Below are 21,855 nucleotides of genomic sequence, written 5' to 3'. Positions count from 1 at the left end.
ACAAAAGTAGTTACTTGTATTATCCATAGCACAATCCATTCATAACACTATGGTATAAGAACTTTGTCTAAGAAGATAATTATTTAAAGAATATTTATTAAACAAAAACGTGCAAAGTACGTAATCTTTGCAAGCAAAGAGCAACTTTCAGTATCAACTACAAGTACTCTTTGTTCTTTTAAAAGTGAAGGAAGAGCAGAGAGCAACCTGTGCATAATTTGATAGGACAAGGTTTAGGTTTGATTGAATGATAAATGAAGGTTAACAGATATTACAAGTGATGTGTTAATACTGGGTGAAATTTTAAAAAATACTATCTTTGAAATTCAAATATTCAAAAACAAAGAAGGTCATTTGAAATCATTTAATGAGACCAGTTGATGAACTCGTCAATCTGTAGAATTACTGGAACCTTATATTGGTCCATGCAATTTTGTTTCTTCAAGTCAAATAATACCAACACAAAATAATGTTTGTTTTTTATTGTTTGCATTTCATCATTCATAATGATACAAATCCCATACCTATACATTATATATTACTTTTTATTCTTATTTTGATATGACATCACATTTCTTTCTCGTACATGTAATAGATAAATCAAAGAATTTAATACCATTTAGTTTTACATAACAATCAACATTTGATAACACTTCACTCAATGTGTATAACAGTATATACATGTAATTTAAACTACCATACAGAGTACTATAATAAACATTTGGTAATTACATGTGAGCTGCCCTTTATAAAGAATTCTCACTACTAAATTTGGCCAAAAAAAAGTATTTTCTTAAAAAGTGGTTTGACATTCCTTTTTTGTGTAGATTTTTATACATATAAAAATGATTTCTAGATTGCTATTGGTTAAGCTACACACCATGAATCAAAACATCCAAAATGATTGCAGAATACTAAAAATGATGGAGACTTTATATCATATACAGCTTCAACATAAATGTCTTGTTTACCATAGATATGTGGACCCAGACTTGTGTTTTTATCACCACTACATCTTAAATTCTCTGTTTTCTCCATCCTGTTAAGTATGAGATCACATTGTTTAACTGTATAGTTCATTTAACAAAATACACACAAATTATTCAGCACCAAGTTTTCCCACTCCTTTAGTTGGGAAGTTAAACATTTTGAAAGAGTTGGAATAGTACATGTACAACACAAATGCAAGTACACTTCCAGAATATTCATCAGTAAATGAAAAGAATAACAGATCCAGATTTTTTTTTTTGGAGGGGGGGGGGGTAGGTGGACCAAGTTCACTAAATAAAGATATGATAATATACCACAAAGTTTATTAAATCAACTAATAATTACAATTAAATATCTAGCATCATTATTTAGTGTCTGCTGTCCATTTCAGAATGCAGTCAGGTTCAATAAACATCTGACATACATTACATTTTAATGCTATGAATTGATTCTTTATCCTTCTACACCAACTACATTCTGTAATTGATTACACTTTTATGCTAAATTATGAGGTATTGCTAAATTACCCTTTTTTACCGGTATCTCTAGTAAAACTTTTCACATTGAATTTGCATTGTGGATAAACTTGTGGACAACACAAATTGTCTTACATATTGTAAAGAACACTGGGAATCAGTTGTGATTTGTGAGCTTTTTCAGTTAAGTGCGATTAGAACTGCCTACTGACACCGGTATAACGGCATGCACTATTATGTTGGAGGTGGATTTCATAGAGCAACATTGTTCTTGACAAACCCAAAATTAACAGCCACCATTCAACAAAAATACGCATTGGAAATTGTCTCAACAGATTAATGAAAAAGATAATGCTGAGGTCCACATATCCTTATTATTGAGAGTATTTGGTAAAGATGCATTACTGACAAATCTGTGTACAAACACATGTATTTGAGCATATCTAATATGTATATTAGTTATAATCAGGTAAATGCATTGGCTATTATATGATAATGCTAAGCAGTTCTATTAACTTTTGGATGGGAATATCATTTGAATTCGTATAGTTTTATCAATCAGAAAACTTATTCATGGATATTTACACTTTGTATAACAATAAAGAAATGGATAGCAAAATACAGGATAAAATGTTCTAACAAATGGTCTGTATATGATTTAAAAAAAAAACAATGAATTTTCAGGCACATTAATGGCACATTGCTTAAGAACTGAGTTTTCAAATTCATAATCTTTAATACAAAACAATTGTGCAAGTCAATATTTAAAGTTGGATTTTTGCCCCGTCTTCATGATTTGCACATGTAAAATGTCTATCTTGTCTGTGTGAAAACAACAACCTTTAGCAATATAATAAAGATTTCACATACAGTTGCATTGCAATTCACCATGATCATAGAAGATAGGGCTATAAAACTCCCATATGTTTCTTTAATCTCACAGGTACTAAAAATTAGAATTGACTAAATTTATTTCTTAAGACAGATGTTCTCAAAACATTGGGGTTTTTTTCTCAATACCTCAACATGATTTAACCATTTAAGTTATTTCATCTTTAAAACTGAGAGAAGTGAGCAAATAAAAAATGAGCAAAAAAAAGCTTTGAAATTATAAACTCCCTAGATGCTTCAATCTGAACCAAAGGACCTTATTATTAAAGTTCAAGATATTGCTTGGTGGCTATTCAGCAGATGGTACAAAGATGGACCGAAATAAATTAACTGACAAAATGTACAAGATGAGAAAAAAGAATCTTCTAAAAAAAGCTATTGCAAGACTATTTTATATGTATCTTTCTGCAATAAAAATTCTCTCTCTGTACCAGTTCTCAAAACTGTTTTTATAAAGTGGTACTTCTTTTTTCTATAACTTGCAGGTTATTGCTCTAACAACATCATTTCAGAAAATAATCTGCAAAAACATAAGCAGAAATTTCTCACATCACCTCACACAAATCAACACTGTATCACATTCAATTAAAGCCATTTCACATCAAAGTACAAAATAACAAACAAAGGTGGCATTGTGTCTTAAAACAGATATATTGCTTATACAAGTAGAAATAAGCTGCCCTATACTTTGTAAAATGTCCGACACTGTCCTTCACTTGACCTCGTACAGTGAGTGACTGTCCTTGACATTCGAAGACAGCAAACTTCTGACATTGTTCAAGGCAAACTGAACAGCTGTCAATTGAACAACTGTCAATTTTTGGGCTGTCAATTGAACAACTATCAATTTTTGGGCGAAGCACAGATTGTCTCAATGGGAGCCATCAGGAACCAGTTGATTTGTCTGTTTTTAAGACCGCTTCTGTTGCATGTTCAGGCATGCGCGACGGATCAGACAAAATACTGGTGGTGGTGCTAAGTTGTCGCAGTGCATTCAAAACAGCTGTAAAGAGAACAGACATCAATTAAATTTGCATAATTGAAGATAGAATAGTTTTACTCACTTTCTATCTAAAGTATATGATATGGGATATAACTGAAGGACACATATACTGGGAGCCAGTGGGAGGGGACTTTCCCCCCAATTCTTTACATATCATAGCTTCATCAAATTCGACATAATTTATCAGTGAGTTCAACACAACTCCTTTCGATTACAATGTACATGTTGTATAAACTTACCTGGCCGTAAGACCACAAGTGAGCAGTGTTGATCTAACCAAGCCAATGTGGTCCTACACAGCTCATCAATGCTAGCTGTGGACACCATATTATTATACGTATCAAACAGACCCTGGATAATGGTAGAGAACTAAAGATCTGTCAAGGAAAACGCTTGTTTTATTAAAAGTTTTGCTATCAAACAGCAAATCATATGTATTAGATGAATAATGAAGTTTAAGGATACAATCCAGAACTTCCAGTTGGACAGTGTCCGATTTTTGACATACTCCTGGAACATCTCCTTCATCTGGTCGGCCCGCTGACGTGTGACGGGGACCCCTGTAGCTGGCAGCTGAGCTTGGCATTGGCTATTGGAGGAAAATCAGGACAAATATTAAATGTGAAATATAAAAGTATGGTACAGACTATGATTACCATACAAATTAAGTATGTCTGTCTTTTTTAACTTGAATCAAAACATTAGTAGATTTGTAGTATATGAAATAATAATCTAATATCATTAAATTCATTTATTTCAAATCAACTGACCTGATTTGAACATTTAGAGATTCTATTTCTTGTTTGAGGATCTCTGCTTCATTTTGCATCTGCTTTCTCTCTGCCTTCAACTTTTTACAGTACTCGGCAGCTTCAAAAGATAAGGACCTCAGACATTCCTTTAGATGTTCACCAAAATTCATAAATATCAATGTCATCATATTTCTAACAAATATTAAAAAAATATATTTGTATGTCAATTTATTTTTATTCAGAATTAAAGAAATTAAAAGAACATTTCAGCAACTCGGGTATACAGTATCCTAAAAATTTTGGAGTAAATGACTTACTTTTCTGTAGCATTGCAGCCTTACTGACTTTCGCATTTGGATTCTGACTTAAGGATGGGATAAGAGTGTGAAGAAGGTCAAAACCACTCTGTAATATAAAAAAAAAGAGTGTAATACCTACATAAAAAGACTCATTATCAAAAGACTCATCAAAATTCATCTCAATTCCCATGAATCACATAACCAATCAAATACGTTGTGAAGACCAATGACAACAACCAGGGAATTTAACCTATGAGACCCACCTTGATGTTACAGCGTCTCTTTTGTTCTGCTGAGGTGTGATTCAACCTCCTGTGTTCTCCACCTCGGAACTCCGATTCAGAGTCCTGAAATCAATACACAAAGTTACATCATTGTATCTATTCAGTGCTTCAATGGTTAATCCATTCAAAGATTTTCCCACGTCCAACATTATACAATTCACTAAGACAATCAATTAGAGTAATGTTTTCTCTACAAGTAATGTTTATTGGCAAACAGTAAAACGACAAGAAGAACCCTGCTTACCCCTGACTGGTTCCCTGAAGGACTAGTAACCGACACACTATCTGATGGACTAGTAGGATTGGACAGGACCATGCTGGGACTTGCTGGGGGGTAGCTGGACCGTCTAGAGGTGAGGGAATCGGTCAGGGAGGGGGACAGAACAGGGACCGCTGGCTTAGTGGAGGTCAAGGTCGGTACTGTGGTGATCTGAGGCACCGTTACCGTGGCATTGGATGACAATGTGACTACAATGGACAAACAACAACAAACTTTTATATCTTCATACTTGAGACCAGAACAATAATTAACCTAAAAATCATAGTTTTAAAATTAGGGTAAGCATTAATTAAATAATAAGGTAATCAGTACCTGGATTTGAAACAAAGTTAATGACTGTGTCTTTAGCAACTTCAACCGTAGAATTCTGTGTTTGCAGCAGTATGTCTGTCAGCTAAAACAGAGTACAACAATTACATAAGTAACTGTTTTTAGTGTTTGGGATTTTGAATTACATAATTCTTCAAATTGCTTTCTGATACATGTTATTAGAACACAGACTCAAGCAATAAAAATAACATTCAGTTCAAGAGACAAATACATATACATGTTTATACTGATACATCAAAATACAAAACATGGTGGACAATATTTTTAATGCAGGTTCACTTTCTTTAACTAGTATGACTAACACCCTTTTTATGCTAAGCACCCAGTATTGATTTTTTTCCCTTGTAAGTAATTGCCTTGTTAAGTTACTTACTTTATTGTAGGATACAGGGATTGATGTCACAACCATTGGTGAAGGTGTGGGTTGCTGCCCCTGAATGGTCACTATACTGGGTGCTGCCACACCTCCTGCCTCCTTTTTCACATTAATGATAGCACCTGGGTAGGTTCCTACAGAAAACAAAAGCATACATAATACAGCTGTCTTTCAATCATTTAAAAGCACAGTTAAACTGTAGCAATAGCTAAATAATAAGGTATCAAACTACTAATTTTAAGACTCAAAAGTAAAAACATGTTCTTTTTTTTATAAATAGACCTAAAGTCCTTTGAGACAATTCAATAATGAGTACATGTATTTATGCACTTAACATTTATTTAGAAAAAAAAGAGATTATTATTAAAAGAGATATTATTAAATTTCAAACATTAAATTCGAAAAAATTTGTTTGATTCACCATATTAAAATAGCTTTAAGCTTCACAGATGTAAATGAAAAACATTAATCTCTTGGAATAAAAATAAATACATGATAGTCATAATTTTAGTGTAAAGATATTTCCTAGAGTTCTTTTAAGTTCCACAATTTGCTGGACACAAAGAAAAATAGATTGAATGTGTTATATATGTGCTTAAACAGTTACAAGGCAATTTCATGTCCCATAGTATATGATAAATTTCAGAAATAATTGTCAATTAATGAATTAACCCAAAACTAGTTATAACAATAATGATAACAAATAGTGCATGCCTTTTTTTTTAAAATCAATTTTCTTAATTGTTGTTAGTAAACATATACTTCCAACAGATAATTTACAATTGCACGTAAATCCAAGTATAAAATGCTACTAATTATTTGACTTTCATCATATAAAATATATAGTTTGAAACTTAAAAAGCAAAATACAATATAAAACTGAAAAATTGAAAGAATTTAAAGGAAATTTTTTAAAAGCATAACATGCATGCTTGTGCAAAATCTGTCTTACCCTTGGCAAGTTGGCTGACTGGGGACAATTGAATTCCACCCAGAATCATGTCTAAGTAATTACAATAAATATAATTGCAAGGAATAGAGTCAGCTCATTTGATCCTAACCAGAACATGCAACACTCTCCATACAAGTGACAAGTGCCTTAAAAAAATCAAAACTCTAAGGAGCTATGCTATAGGTTTATCAGGGCTTGGGTATGGAAATTTCTTCAATGATCATGATTGGATCATCCTCTGTACATGAAAATAGGTGATGAAATAGCATGCATGGAAGGAACAAGAGGTCAAGGTCAAAGTACTGGCTAGGCTAGGGCCAGATCAACCAAGCATGTCAGTGTGTGATTAGGAAATATGTTTTGTATGCAAATGAAAAGAGTTTTTTTTGTTTGATTTTTTTTTAGTGTGCATGGATTTTTTTTAACTTTTGACAGCTACAGCCGGCATACACTACATGTATATACAGTATAAGATAATCACATATTGCATATTTAGATTCTGAAAAATATTATATAACATATTTAATTATCTATGTTTCTTTGGATAGCTGTTTCTGCATCAGAATACACCCACAAATTTTTGTTTGAATGCAAAAATTATTATTTCATTTGTTTATGTAGCATGACCAAACAAATCTCAGCAAGTCAAAACACCATTTTTTTAAAAAAAATTTTCTTTGGAATGCACTATTGCATGTTGACGCACTAAATGTCCCATTCATGAGAAGCATTAGCTGTGTACATTAGGGGCATGCAACATCTTAATGTAGGCGACACAGTTATGTGACCCCATAAAGAGGTGTTTGAGATAAATACCAATACATCAAGTAGATAAACAGGTTTATCACACAGATAAACATCAGGCAGACACAACATTAGGTGATCTCACATATCAGTCAGGGCAAGATCTAATTGTAAATGATCATATTAAGATATTCATTTAATGATACTTTATTTCAAATCATAAAAATTATTTCTAAATGTATACATTTACATGCATCATTAAAGAGAAAGAGAATGTTTGAGAAAGGCGAATTGTTCAGATTTATTAACAAAACCATATTTTTATGTTAACTAAATCGCAATGTTAACTGTCAAACGATTAGCGAGTGTGGTTATCATTGTGACATCATTAAAAAGTTTACACAAAATTAATGTTTTCGCTATTCTGTAGGTTCATTAAAGGAAGCATATTTGCAAATGTTAATATTTTCTTTGATTCATATCAAATTATAAACTATCTACAACGTATGTCTGAAGTTTTATTCATTCTTTCTTTTTCATTGGTATTCTTATAATATATTAACACAATGAAAAACTGATCTAGTGTTACGTTCAATAATTTACTATTCTTTAAAATTCCTCTTTTTTAAAATTTACCTAGAAGTCTTTTTGCAAAAAATGTAGACAAAAGATCCCAAATCTCTCACCAAAATTATTTAATTGCAAGTGCATGACTACATGTATCTTCCTATACAATGAATTGTAACCAATCAACAGACAGGTGACTGATAAAAAAGTGCACTCCATGACCTCCATCTCCCATGTTTTGTGGACAAAATTAGGTCATATTCAATTGATCTATGACAACGTTTTTGGGATGCAAAGTTCATCGTTATCATGATGCTATATATAAAGACAGCATTTAAACATAAATGTGAGATTTCAGTTGAACTCAAAAAAGTCAACAGTAAAGTACTGTGAAAATGGCTGTGAAAAAGTATGGTTAATATTCCCAACTTATTTCATGTAATTTTTAAATTTTTCCTGTTTTAAGATTACATAAGAATCTGATGATGCCCTATTTTAATTCTATGTCATAAATTTTGGGGTACAAATAATTAATCCAATTTCTCATTCATCAAATCAACTAGAAAACTGACCAGTCAGGAAGGGCCCCGCTATGACAATTAATATAGAGAAGTGAAAAAAACTTTGAATTCCATCCTCTTTATATTAACAATGATGAAAAATAAATGCCCGGCAGAAGATGTAAAGAACTAGAATATATAGGATCTCGTGATTTGTAGTTGGATACTGTGGAATCATTAAATTTCGTGGGGGCCAATTTTCGTGGATGGCTTAAATTTTACAGGTTCATGAGGACGTAATTTCGTGTATTCTCCTATATTTACAAAAGGAAATATGACTTTATTACCCTAATTAATGATTCGTGGAGGATGTTATTTCGTGGATGAGAGGTAACCACGAATCCCACGAAAATTGAGCCACCACGAAATCTAATGATTCCACAGTATGATTTTCATCCAACAATTAAAGTGTTTTTTTCTTGAGCCTTAGTGAGGGAATAAAACACACAAGTTGGATAAAAATCATATTATACTACAAATCATATGAGATTCTATTTATCCCATGTTTTATACACCGCAATCAATGTTTATACTGTTTATTAAACTCCACATTATTTTACTTCATTATGCCTAGGCAAATCCCATTGTAAAGTCACAACTGTGGGATATCAAAAAAATATCCAATGAGTTATATCCACGGGATAAAGTGGGTTAACATGGGATGAAATAAAATTTGTTAAAAAAACAAAGAATTGATACCAATGCAATGATACCTAGGCTTTGCCTCTATTCAATAAATTATTATAAATCATTGTGTACGGTATTTTAACCAAAATAAAATAAATAAAAATATTATATTTTAAATCCATATTTCAAAGAATGTACACAATACTACACATCATTCAAAATTGACCTTAACTTCAAAACAAAGTTCATTTGCAGACACAGGCAATGCAGTAATTAATCTCAATGTGACAGATAGAGATAAAGCTTAGGATTTTCTTCCTGTGGAAGGTTAATTAATCCCAAAGGACAAATATTGCACAGCCTTCCATGTATACAATGGTAACATTCTCAGCAGTTATCTCTCTTTGCCCATTCATTCTCAGCAGTTATCTCTCTTTGCCCATTCTTCATATGCATAGTTAGGAATCTACCCCACCACCCCAGCTCCAAACCAGAAGACATAGAGAACCAAACTTAGCATCAAAATATGTATTTCTGCCTACTGAACTACCATACCAAATTTGAACTTGATTAGGCAACCATAAAAAAAGTTATTAGAAAAAAACAGGAAATTTGTGGACGGAAGAGTGACAGATGGACGGACGGACGGACAGAGTGATTACTATAGGGCACCCGCAAATCGTTGCGGGGCCCTAATAATAATATCCTTGTTTGATAATTGTTTATTCAATGGTATAAATTTCATTAACACTGATAAATCCTTGGTATGAAATTCATCTCCATTTCTTTTACTTGATAAATCTCTGGAATAAAAGGGCTTGCAATTGTTTTGTATCATCCAACCATCAGGGGAAAAAGTTACACCATGCTCTATTATACGATCATTATTTCATACTGATGATATGTTGTGTTAGGAAAAATCAGATGGGGCCTATGAAAACTTTACAGGGACGTATGTGAGCTGCTAAATTGTTTCAGAGATGTAAGAAAATGTTGTAAACTATGTAATCATGTAAACAAAATATATTATTTGGGGGTGATTTGTGTTTGAAATTAAATGCAGTTTATTATACAACTCTTTTTATTACATTTTGATCGCTTAAAATTCTTCTTTCTCAAGCTCGGCATCCAAATCATCTCAGCATGTCACAGCCCTAAACTTTTTTACTTTTTAAAGGGGCATACTCACGATTTTGGTCAAATTCTATTTTTAATGTTTTTATTATTTAGAGTGCTTTAGAAATGAATTTCTAATGATCAAATAAAACTTGAGTTATTTGTAGAGTTGTAAGCAAGATACAGGGCTCACAAGGCTCGTGCCCTGTTTTTGTTCACATAGGCTCAATAAACCAGTAAAATATCTTTTTCCAGCTTACTTGTCTCTCTTTTTATCTATTTTAAGCAAAGGTAAACAGTTTCTAACGTTTTACACGTTTGTTTTAGGTTAAAAACTGAAATTTTAGCTTCAACGTTAGAAATGTAAACAAACGCTTTGTTTACATAGTGAAGAATTTCAAGCTCTGTAACTCACTTATAACTCAACAAATGACAGTCACACTCAAATTTCGGTTGCCTTTTTGAAGCATTGTAAATATTGAAATCGGCAAAAGAATTTTTGACCAAAAACGTGACCATGCCCCTTTAAGACAATACAGGGGAACTTAAATTACATTCAAAAGTTTGAGACAAATTTAGAGAAAAACTAGTAACACTGACAGAACTACACAGAACCCAAGATTTCTTTAACTCCGCTCTTAATTATGCCAACCTTGTTGAATATTCAACATAAAGGAATACTATATTAATTGTTCTTACTTATCTTGGCTACCGTAATGTATCGTGTATAATACGCACTCGTGTATAATACGCACCCCCCAAAGTTGACCAAAAAATAGCGAAAAAACAGCAGGTCCTATGTATAACACGCACCCCAAAAATGGCGAAACCAACGGCCGCAATTTCCCCCAAAACAATCGATGTTTCATGATAATTTTATAATCCATGCGCAATTTCTTTAATTTTGTGATAGCACATAGCACAATGATGAAAATCGACGGCCGCCATTTTTCCAAATAACTATCGATGTTTAATGATAATTTTGTAACCCAAGCGCAATTACTGTAATTTCGTGATCGGAACATTGCCCAAGCGATATTAGAGTCAAAGTTCTTACAATTTTACTTAAAAAGGACGGCATGATTTACATGGGCGGTATCAAATATCATTAGACACTTCGTAAACAGTGGAAAAGTTGAAGATCATCATACGTAGGGAAGAACGGCAACCAAGTTTAAAAGTTATAATGTTTGCAGATATAAACCAAAACAACATCAAAAGAAATGATTTAATTGATTAATTATAGTCAAACTCATTGATTGTTGTTAAATAAACATTCTGAAGAAACGTATGTATGTCGTATATAGTCATTATCAAGTCGTACAAATGATCGATGTATTTTTAGCAGTGTCTTTGTAAAGCAATAACGTTTAACTGCATAACTGGACACGAAGTAATCAAGTTTAATAAAATCAGAATAATCGCTAATCTTCATGCACTTGAAAACACCCTGTGAAGTCCGACACAAGACAGGTGCATGCTTCTGACACCGGAAATTGTTAAACAAACATTGACCACGCGCCGAGTCAACAGGTGATTGCTTACGTAATGGCGAATACACTGGCGATATTTAAACTTGTTTGATGCAAGAAATAGTGTTGAGAGTGGATAAATATTTCAATACATGGAAATAAAACTCAGAATAAGGTATTTTTGATGCAAAAAATTTAGTATACACTCGTACAACTTGCATAACGCGCTATATCAGCAGAAAATATAAACTCATACAACTTGCATAACACGCTATATCGGCAGTCACGTCTCCCGAGGTATTAAGAATCACGGCTTGAAAAAATGGGGTAAAATTTTAGTCCTATGTATAACACGCACCCCCTACTTTTGATCAAATTTTGGCTGAAAAAAAGTGTGTGTTATACACGCGACATTACGGTAAGTATTGCTTTTCAATTGGTTGAATATCTCAGTACAAACAGCGAGAGAAAAGCAACTAAACTGCAGAGTGCTCCTAATTGTAGAGAACCAACAGAACTCACCTGTAGTAAGAAGCTGGGCCAGATACGTGTTGTTTGGAGACGGGGTTGGGTTTGGAGCGATTTTTCTCTGTTTCGTACGTGTGGCAGGTTTAACCTGAAAGAGGATACACAGCATGTTAAAAACTTGTTTATAAGTTTGGTAGAGGAGAATTTTTGTCCTTTCATTTAAAACATGCATAAAACTTTTATTAAAACTTGTTTGGTTTGTAAAGCATACTGTAATCGTATAAAACAGGTAACATATACAGAATAAGGCACAACCAAAACCTGGGGGGAAAATTTGGGAAACTTCATGAGTTTGACTTTGCCCATATTCAAATTTGAAATATTCTAAAGGTATGTATGGCATAATCTTAGCTAAAATGTTTGATATGAATTAGTGTGCAGATTTCTTATTGAAAGTAAGTACCGACTCTAATAAACAGCTACTGCCAACGTAGCTACTAATGTGTTTATTTACAGTCCTTAAGTTTTTTTAATGAGACATTGTGTTTTTTCAGGAGTATCAGTTGTTTTTGTTATATACATGTAGTAGAACAGTCAAAACATATCATATTTTTGATTCATTTTTTTCATTTATTCATTTCACTTGCTGGCATAATACATGGAAAATGTAAATATAACCTGGTCGGATGACAGTAAAATGATTTGTAGTGTACCAATAACTACATAAATCTGCATATCATAATATGACATGGAACTATTATCAATCTTGATCTTGTCATCATGGAATAGCTTTATCTTCCAAGGTTAAAGGTTAATTTTTTCAAAGAAAAATATTATTGAATGATTTTCCTCGAAGACAGTAAGATGAAAGTAATTTCTGATTGCTAACTTAGAGAATAAATTTCACTACTCACTGGTTTCACAAAATTTCCTTCTTTTCTCTGTGACAATTTCTGGGACACTTGTGGCACACTTTTACTTCGGGTTGGGATTTTAGATCCATGTGTTTTTGTAGTTTTAGCAGTCTGATTTGTCAGGATTGGATTTTTGCCCAGTAAAGCCTCCTCCAGAGAAGACACCTTAATGACTGGCTCCGAGGGCGAATGAGTCACTGTTGACAAACTGTTCATTGACTCCTCATTGTTTTGGGTCAAGAAAAATGTATTGTTTGTTCTGTTCTGCTGTACAGTAGCAGTCTGCTGCTGCTGTTGTTGCTGTAACCGTGATATCAACTGGCTCTCTACACTGTTAATGTCAGAAATGGAGGAAGTAGTAATACTTCCCAGAAGGCCACTTAAGAGGTCTCCCAAAGTCTTGTTGCCTGGAGACTGGGGCCTCCCACTAAGAAGGTCCCCCAAAGTCTTAGTTCCTGGGGACTGGGGCTGTATTTCAATTCCAGGTGATTGTAATTCACTTTGTCTTGTGTCCATTAGCGAAAATACTGTGCAATTCTGTAAGATAAACTTAGATTTTTAATATACCACAAGAAATTTCAAATGACTACCAAACATGACCAGTTTCAAGTACATGCATTGATAGCTGTGACAAGTATATGCATGTGAACAGATGTTGTACATGTATCATACAATATTTAGATGTTAATTTATCTAACAGTGATGGTAAACTATAGATTTCACATTCTGTAAACCAACTTTTATTTGCAACGACTTTCACAATATTCTGAAGAAAAAACTGCTTCACAATGACTATTTTTGCAATAAAAGCATGTTGTTATTACCGGTACACACATACAACAAAGGCCTGGTTTACGGAGAGAAATATTCGCGTCAAAGGCTCTCACAAACCTCGCAAATATTTCTCCTAAGCGAATAAAAGTTGGCTTACAGTACTTCCGATAAATTAGTTTGCAACGACTATTGTTCGCTATCACACCTTATTCAAAACTGTGTTGTTATCACAACCATACAACTAGGTATAGTTCACGGCAAGAAATATTCGCGACAACGAGGCTCTCGAGAAACTCACAAGAGGCCCATGGGCCACATCGCTCACCTGAGGAACAATATATATATGATAAAATCAGCTTAATGGAGTCATAATACAAACAATCTGGACAATGTACAATAATACATGTAGATCCTGTATAAATAAAATCCATTTCCCCCCCTGGATATTTTTAAGTTTATAATCATTAGTCCCTTTTCTAACAGGATGATTTTATAGTCATATCACATGATGAGTATAGCAGTTCTCAAAAAGATCCTTAATAATTGTTTATATATGGGATATAAACCTACATCAAACTCTGAACCTTCTTGTGAAGCCGAAGAATTGTCCTGGAGCCAAAGTATTAACAATTATAAAGAATCATCTGGCTGATTAGTTTCTGAGTAGAAGATTTTTAAAGATTTACCCATATATTCCTATGTAAAACTTTAACACCCCCCCCCCCAATGTGGCCCCAATCTACCCCCAGGGATCATGATTTTCACAACTTTGAATCTACACTACCTGAGGATACTTCCACACAAGTTTCAGCTTTCCTGTCTGCATTAGTTTCTGAGAAGAAGATTTTTAAAGATTTACTCTATATATTCCTATATAAAACTTCGAGCCCCCAATGTGGCCCCACCCTACCCCCGGGGGTCATGAATTTCACAACTTTGAATCTACACTATGAAATTTTTCATTAATTTCTAATTATCTCCCCTTGAAAACAGGTGTGGCCCTTAATTTTCACAACTTTGAATCCCCTTTGCAAAAGGATGATTTGTGCCAAGTTTGGTTGAAATTGGCCTAGTAGTTCTTGAGAAGATGTTGAAAATGTGAAAAGTTTACGGACAGACGGACGACAGACAAAATGTGATCAGAATAGCTCATTTGAGCTTTCAGCTCAGGTGAGCTAAAAACTTCTTGCACAAGTTAGTTTACAGTATTACACTAGCTCTGAATAAGATACATAGCTTCCTTACACTAGTGTTTGTAGACGTATCCATACTATGATTCCCAGTGAAGTGCATCACACTGTTACCCTGTGAACGAGTTGTGACAATATCTGAAAGATGAAAACATGGTCTGTTACTGTTGAATATAAAAACACAACGCAGAATTCAATATCTTTGGAATTTCAGACTCGAATTTAGAAACATTGCATGATCTGGACATATGGGCATGGAAGAGTTGCCTACCTTGAATGGAATCGTAGTCCATCAGATCGTCCAGATTTGGCTGTAGAGGAACCAAGCCTGGCTGCATCAGGTCGGCAGTTGACATTCCATCTGTAAAAGTAAGTCAACATCCCTGTTTCACAGCAATCCCAAATAAGTTAATACATACTTGAGTAATCTGAATAAATTACATATTTCTCTCACTGTATTTTGAACTGTAGGCTGCAAGAGAAATATGTTAATTGACTGGATATATCAAACTATGCCATCACAAAAAATGAATTTTTGGGTTTTTTTTTCTTAATGATAGAACACAAACCAAAAGGTTCATGTAAATAATGAAGAGTCAAGACTTAACATTCACTCACAAAATTCTTTGGGATTGGGAAACGCGAAAGGTTGATTAAGGGTGTTGAACAAGGTGTCACTGTTAAAATCCAGGTCCATGAAGTCCATGGTGCTGCTGTTCAGAAGGAGGTCTGTGGCAGACATTTGTTGATTACTCGGGATCGTTGTCACCTCCACCACTTTGGCCAGTAACTCAGCATTGGTGGCTTTCTGAAAAATTCACAAAAATCTAAGTCACAATTTCTACACATTTTCTGCAAACATGACAGTAAATTACTGGATTTAACTTTGCAAACATTTAACACAAGGGTGACCATTCTTTGGTTGAACCATGAACTAGATTGTACTTACAGAAATCTGCATTGATTTTGACCTAAGAATCCAATTTTACCCAAGGGCATCTGCTTTGACCTTGACCTAACCTTATGAACTTCAAGTTCATTTTACATCATTTATCCATGATCTCCATTAATTCTAATCAGGATAATTTTCATTTCAGTCAAGATTCAGTCCAATTTTACCCAAGGGGCATCTGCTTTGACCTTGACCTAACCTTATGAACTTCAAGTTCATTTTACATCATTTATCCATGATCTCCATTAATTCTAATCAGGATAATTTTCATTTCAGTCAAGATTAACGGTAGTGAAAATTACAAAAAATATTATATGAATTGGAGAGGAACTGAAAGAGAGATTATGCTGCGGTAACCAAGAACTGAATGAGAGAAAATGCTGTAGAACCACAACTTGTGTATCAAATGTCACAGCCACCCACCACATCAATGCTGAACTTCTTGGCCATGTGACTCTTTGAGAACTTCCTCCAGCTTTTGTATTCTTTAGTAACTGTATCCAGTCTTCTTTTCCAATATTTCCCCTCCAAAACAATTGCCTAAAAAAATAAAACACTTAAGTTTATTTTTATAACATGTAAATACACCCACCACACAATGTTGAACATAGCACTTCATTTCAAAAATTTATTTACCGTAATCCAGTGAATATAATACAGGAGAAAGGGGTGGGTATTATACATCCCTATAGGATTTTGACATATTTTTTTCCCTAGATGAAGCCCCGGTATCATACCGGTATTATACTGTACACAGACAGAACCGATACCCTGCTATACATCGTAACATTACTTCATTATCACATATATATTAATATTTAACCCTGAGGAAATGATTGTTATAGCGTGTAGTTAAAGAAAATGTATACTTAAAGTCTGTTTATCAATAAACTGTTTCAAGATGGCCTTTGAAAATTAATTTGAACTGCCTATTCTTTATCTCCGTGTACGCCGCCATTACAACTGTTATTAATAGAATGCGGGCCACGTGCTATATTTGTAACTGATCTTTGCAAACAGCTTACACATCATTTGGCTCATTTTTGACCATTTTCATGTAATGATAATTGATTTATTGCAAATAATCATGAATATAAATAATTCTATAACCTATTCCGTTAATTGAAGCCATTGTTGTGCTCCCCCATCGCTAACGATTGACACCTTGGGTATCTCAGACACTCCCCATAGGCTATAAGTGTACTATACACAACACAACTATTTGTGCACATATTTTATTATGTTCCTGGCCTCTAACTGATCACTTTGATCGGCATCATTTTAGAATTTAATTAGGTCCGTTATCTCCATACCTGTACACCGTTTGTTTTTCACTACAGAGGGTTTGTAATGACTAAACAATTATATAACGCTTGTTAAAAGTAGTTGATTTTATTTACGGTAAAATATTTAATACTAGGTCTATTCAAAACATTGATAATGAAATAAAAATATTACCGCGATTTATTAGTTAAATAAATCCGAATCTAAAAAATTTTGTTCTTTTTATTTCCAGTGGTGTATTTCCACGCTGAAATTAAGAGTGTATACAAAGTATAACTGCTTTGTTGATACTCAGCATTATGGTTTGGTCAATTTTTTTTTATGCGTATCATACATCCAAAGGAACTTTTTTTCACCACTTCCAGGCCCAAAGACGGGGGTGTGTATTTTACACTACTGCGTCTTATATTCACCGGATTACGGTAACATTTCTTGCAATTATTTTCACAGAAGTAGAATTCTCATATACTTGAGTCATGGTGTCTTTGATAAAGAAAAAATTGATTTGCAGCAGTACTATGACCATTAGATGACTTATCCCCCCTTTACCTCCGGTTTTGTGTGTATGTCATCGGATAATGGGGAAGCAAACTGGCACACTGTTGGCTTTTTTCCATATCTATCTGCAAAAACAAAATTGATCTCTGGTTTTGGTGATCTGTTAAGACTCTCAGCTGTGGTTCTTCCTTTATTTATAAACCGTCTATCATAAGGCACACTTATAGCAAGTTTCCCCTGAAAACATTTCAAAGCATAGACGTCGGAAAAGGCGGGGCTAGGGGAAAATTTTTTTTTTGGTAGCCAAGTGTTTATAGATTTTTGGAACTATAGTAAAATATAGGGTATAATACCACAACACAGAAAGACACTGTGGTGCAGAGATGGTTATTATGATTAAATGGCATAATAAGGGAATAATAATTTTTTCAATACTTTCTGAAAGTACAATGTGTACATACTTGATCACTGGCAACAAGAGAGTAAGATTTTATGAGAGGTCTTTTGTAAAACAAGTTTTGCCACAGATGGTGCTGTTACCTTAAAGAACTCTCTGACTCAAAGGTACATATAGCAACTGCTTGACATAAAACATGAATCAATCAACAAAAACAAAGTTGTAAGGAATCCATGAGTTACCATAAATAACTTAAGGTCATGTGTGACCCATTTCTGAAATAAAATTGAATTAACAGACAAATCTACTGTCCTACATTTCACACTAGGGGTTCATTTTTTCGGATCAATAATCTTCAGCTGTATCTATCAAAAGACATTTTAAAATCAGATCCTTATAACTTTCATCTGGATGAAATGAAATTTTTTTTCACAAGGGTATTTATGTGAGTTGATCTCACATTAAAGCTTACAATGAACTAACAGAAAATTTGTCAATGGAAACAAATTTATCACTACTGATTGTTAGAAGGATTTTTTCAACTTGCCCTGATTTTTTAAGCACTGAACTGTGACACAAAAATTACAGTTAATTGGGCAGTTAAAGGACTTTAATCACAAGGAATGTGAGAAATGTTACGTTGAAAAGTTTTTTAAAAGTAACCATTTATCTGTTAAAACCGAATATATAAAATAGCAACAGATAAATAAAGTCTCCTTACATTGCATGCACCATTCCCTCCATATTATGTTGTTCAACCGGACTTTGTCTTTCATGGTAAGATGCAGACCCCTGAATGCCTTCCATTTTGGCGATGTCAGCTTCCCACTTAAAAAAAATCACACACACACATTAGTCACAATCTTTTAAGTAGCGGCAGATGATAAGGCTGTACAATTTTGTTTCCTTCATAAATTCAATTTTTTGAAGAGAACAGCCTCTCCTTTTAAATTATCATTTTAAAGAAAAAATAATAATGTGGATAAAACCCTGTTTTATTTAACATTACAAATAAACCATCACACTGGTGTGTACGTTTGTAATATGGTATACACAATAACTGTGCTCATACATACTTTTACATTCTAATACTTTTGATTCTACATTTGACTATACTAGCTTAACTTTTTATATCACTCTACACCTACATAGTAATACATCTACTGCTTGGATCTTAATTTGGAAACTTCGTAACCACCTTTTGTTTACCAGACTATAGAATAGATTTTTCTGAATCAGAAAATACTAGTATGTCATATCTAAAATAAATATAAAGTTTTATAATTTTTAGGAATCCTATTTCTCTTTAAAGCTCCCTTTGACAATGACATTGGAAATTATATATACTGGTACTATCACAGAAAGTTAAAAATCAAAAGTGAATAAATGGTGGTTGTCATCACTTGATTTTCAAGTACAAGTACTAGTAATAGGGAACATGTTTCAAGTTGAAGTAAATACAATTCTCAAAATATGTCATACTTATCAAAAATATTTTTCTCATCTAATATAGAAAAAGTATTGCTGCTTAAGATACTGAATATTGAAATATTTTCTACTTTGATGGTCACAAGTACAGCAAATTTGTAGAATTCTTGAGGAATTGAAAATTCTTCTGACATTTGACAACAGTTCTATGCATATGTATATCTGATATTATCCCTTTGCACAGCATGTTGCAAAAGGGATATAGCATCGCTGCTGTGCGTGTCCGTGCGTATGTATGCGTGTCTATTTCAGCCTTGTAAGCAAGATTCAAAAGAAAACCCTTGCACCAATGTTTATTAAACTACATTGTATGTACACTTCCTAAGTATGATGAAAGGACGAACCCTTTTAATTTTGAAGTCAGCAGTTATTGTTTAAATACTAAAATCATGGATGCCAAAAAAAATGCAATTTTGCCTTAAACGGTTCATGAGGTTCACGAGGGGATGCTCCGCTTAGTGGTGCCCTTGTTTCATTTAATTTGCATCCTTAAAATAAGGTTCAGTGTCAGCAGTAAAAATGCAGTATAGAGGCTTCAATTGATCATGCTTCAATCATATGGTGACCTTCATCAATGCACTGCCTGACTAATTGTTATGATGCAATAAAAAAGCATGAACAAAAATGACAACAAACTGCTATTATTTGACATTCCTGAAGTGAAAATTTCTTACAACCAGAATGCAAATCAATCACAAAACAAATAAGCTTTAATTTGGACTTTGAACTTTTCCATCTACAGTCAAATAAAACTTGACTGGCTTAAAGAAGTTATTAATCTAAGTGTTCTGCATCATTTTGTGCCAATTTCTTTACGACTAAGGTGGCTGGCAGACAGTCAATGTCTGTACTCTGTAAGCCCAGACATCCACTAGGCAAAGATAATATCATCAAATCACACACATTATGTAATCTAAGATTTCTTGCAAGTTACATAAGGAGAATTTGTTAAGTAAATGATACAAGCAATTAAAATTGCAAAAGAGACCAAAAGTATATCTTATATGAACAGGTAAGAAGCATGATGAAACACCTCATTCAGCATACCTGTAAGCAAGTGACATGCAGTCAAAAAGTTTCGTAAGGGAGTCGTCAATGGACAGGGTGTGGGTATTCTGTCCGAAAGAGTAAACGTTTGATATCGTTTTGTTGGCACTATTAAAATCGAATCCATTCTCTTGTAACTCGGGCTTGACATCTTCATTGTCGTCATATTCGTCGTCGTCGTCTTGGGATGGCGCATGCACGTTTGTTATCATAAAATGCCCACTGTGAATGGGCTGCTCTTGTGAAGCTTCTTCCATGTTGCAATCTTTAAGTGTTGTCGCCTGAAAGGTGGCAGTCGAAGATTTCTCTATTGCCATCATATGACAGGTCTTCTATGTCTGTTTGCATGGAGGATAAATATTTCAAGTATTCTGCGATTGTCAACAACTACCGTCCGCCATTAAAGACCATGAATAATATGCATGATAAGTTGACCTTCACCCCACTTCCGGTTATAGTTAAGTAACGAAAGAATATAGTGGGAACGAGTAACGAATCAATAAGGTCAGGGTCACCTGATAAGTTAGGTTATGGAAGAACGTTCGCGTGCTTCTTCTAAATTTTAAGGAGACGAACGTTTAAGAATATAAACGTATATTCTTTTATTTTGCTTATATCCGATTTACTGAATTGTGATGAATTTTATCACATTGCTTAATTTTTGGGTAATGTGCAAGAAATGTTAAAATGCCAAGATGCAAAAATCAAAATATTCTGAATTTACACAAATTTAAGCCATTTGATTGGTAGATTGTCAAAATCAGAAAAAATGGCACATTTTCACCAAAAGCCATCTGTATAGCATGAATGTTTGATAACTGTGAAAGAATTTTAAGCGAGTCCAAGAGATACAGTACTTATATTTGCCAGGAGGGTCCAAGCCTAGTTTCCTTAATTTTACTTTGTAAATTTAATACATTTTAATCTTTGGAAGGGAGGGGGGGGCATACACTGACCCCCTTTCCCCACACTAGATCCAAGCATAATGCCTTAATTACAGAAATCAAATGCTAGCTGCATGCAATAAATTGATGATTGCAGCTGGTGTCACTCACGGGATAAGTTTCTGATATTACCAGGCAGTGACATACATATACCCCTTGTTACACGACAGTACATCACTG

At 33.7% G+C, this 21,855-nt stretch overlaps 1 protein-coding gene across 2 annotated transcripts; it reads right to left on the bottom strand.

The window, feature by feature from the left end:
* Positions 1 to 467: 467 nt before the first annotated feature.
* Positions 468 to 21,164, bottom strand: LOC128187364 (MLX-interacting protein-like). 2 transcript variants are annotated; one of them, XM_052857779.1, is made up of 19 exons: positions 20,732 to 21,164; positions 18,918 to 19,024; positions 17,851 to 17,924; positions 16,441 to 16,557; positions 15,684 to 15,873; positions 15,337 to 15,426; positions 15,121 to 15,203; positions 13,102 to 13,638; positions 12,242 to 12,335; positions 6,634 to 6,684; positions 5,679 to 5,815; positions 5,288 to 5,369; positions 4,940 to 5,163; positions 4,675 to 4,758; positions 4,430 to 4,517; positions 4,131 to 4,230; positions 3,826 to 3,949; positions 3,600 to 3,729; positions 468 to 3,360 (listed from the first exon to the last, which is right to left on the bottom strand). In XM_052857779.1, the coding sequence occupies exons 1-19, from the start codon at positions 21,049 to 21,051 to the stop codon at positions 3,242 to 3,244; spliced, it is 2,751 nt and encodes a 916-aa protein (XP_052713739.1). In that variant the 5' UTR covers positions 21,052 to 21,164; the 3' UTR covers positions 468 to 3,241. The 2 variants fall into 2 exon arrangements, with proteins under 2 accessions (XP_052713739.1, XP_052713740.1); XM_052857780.1 differs by lacking the exon at positions 6,634 to 6,684.
* Between the last annotated feature and the right edge of the window lie 691 nt (positions 21,165 to 21,855).

Source organism: Crassostrea angulata, chromosome 6 (assembly GCF_025612915.1).
Source record: "Crassostrea angulata isolate pt1a10 chromosome 6, ASM2561291v2, whole genome shotgun sequence".
Taxonomy (NCBI): Eukaryota; Metazoa; Mollusca; class Bivalvia; order Ostreida; family Ostreidae; genus Magallana; species Magallana angulata.
Note: the sequence above shows the minus strand (reverse complement) of the source record. Positions and strands in the feature narration are given on the sequence as shown.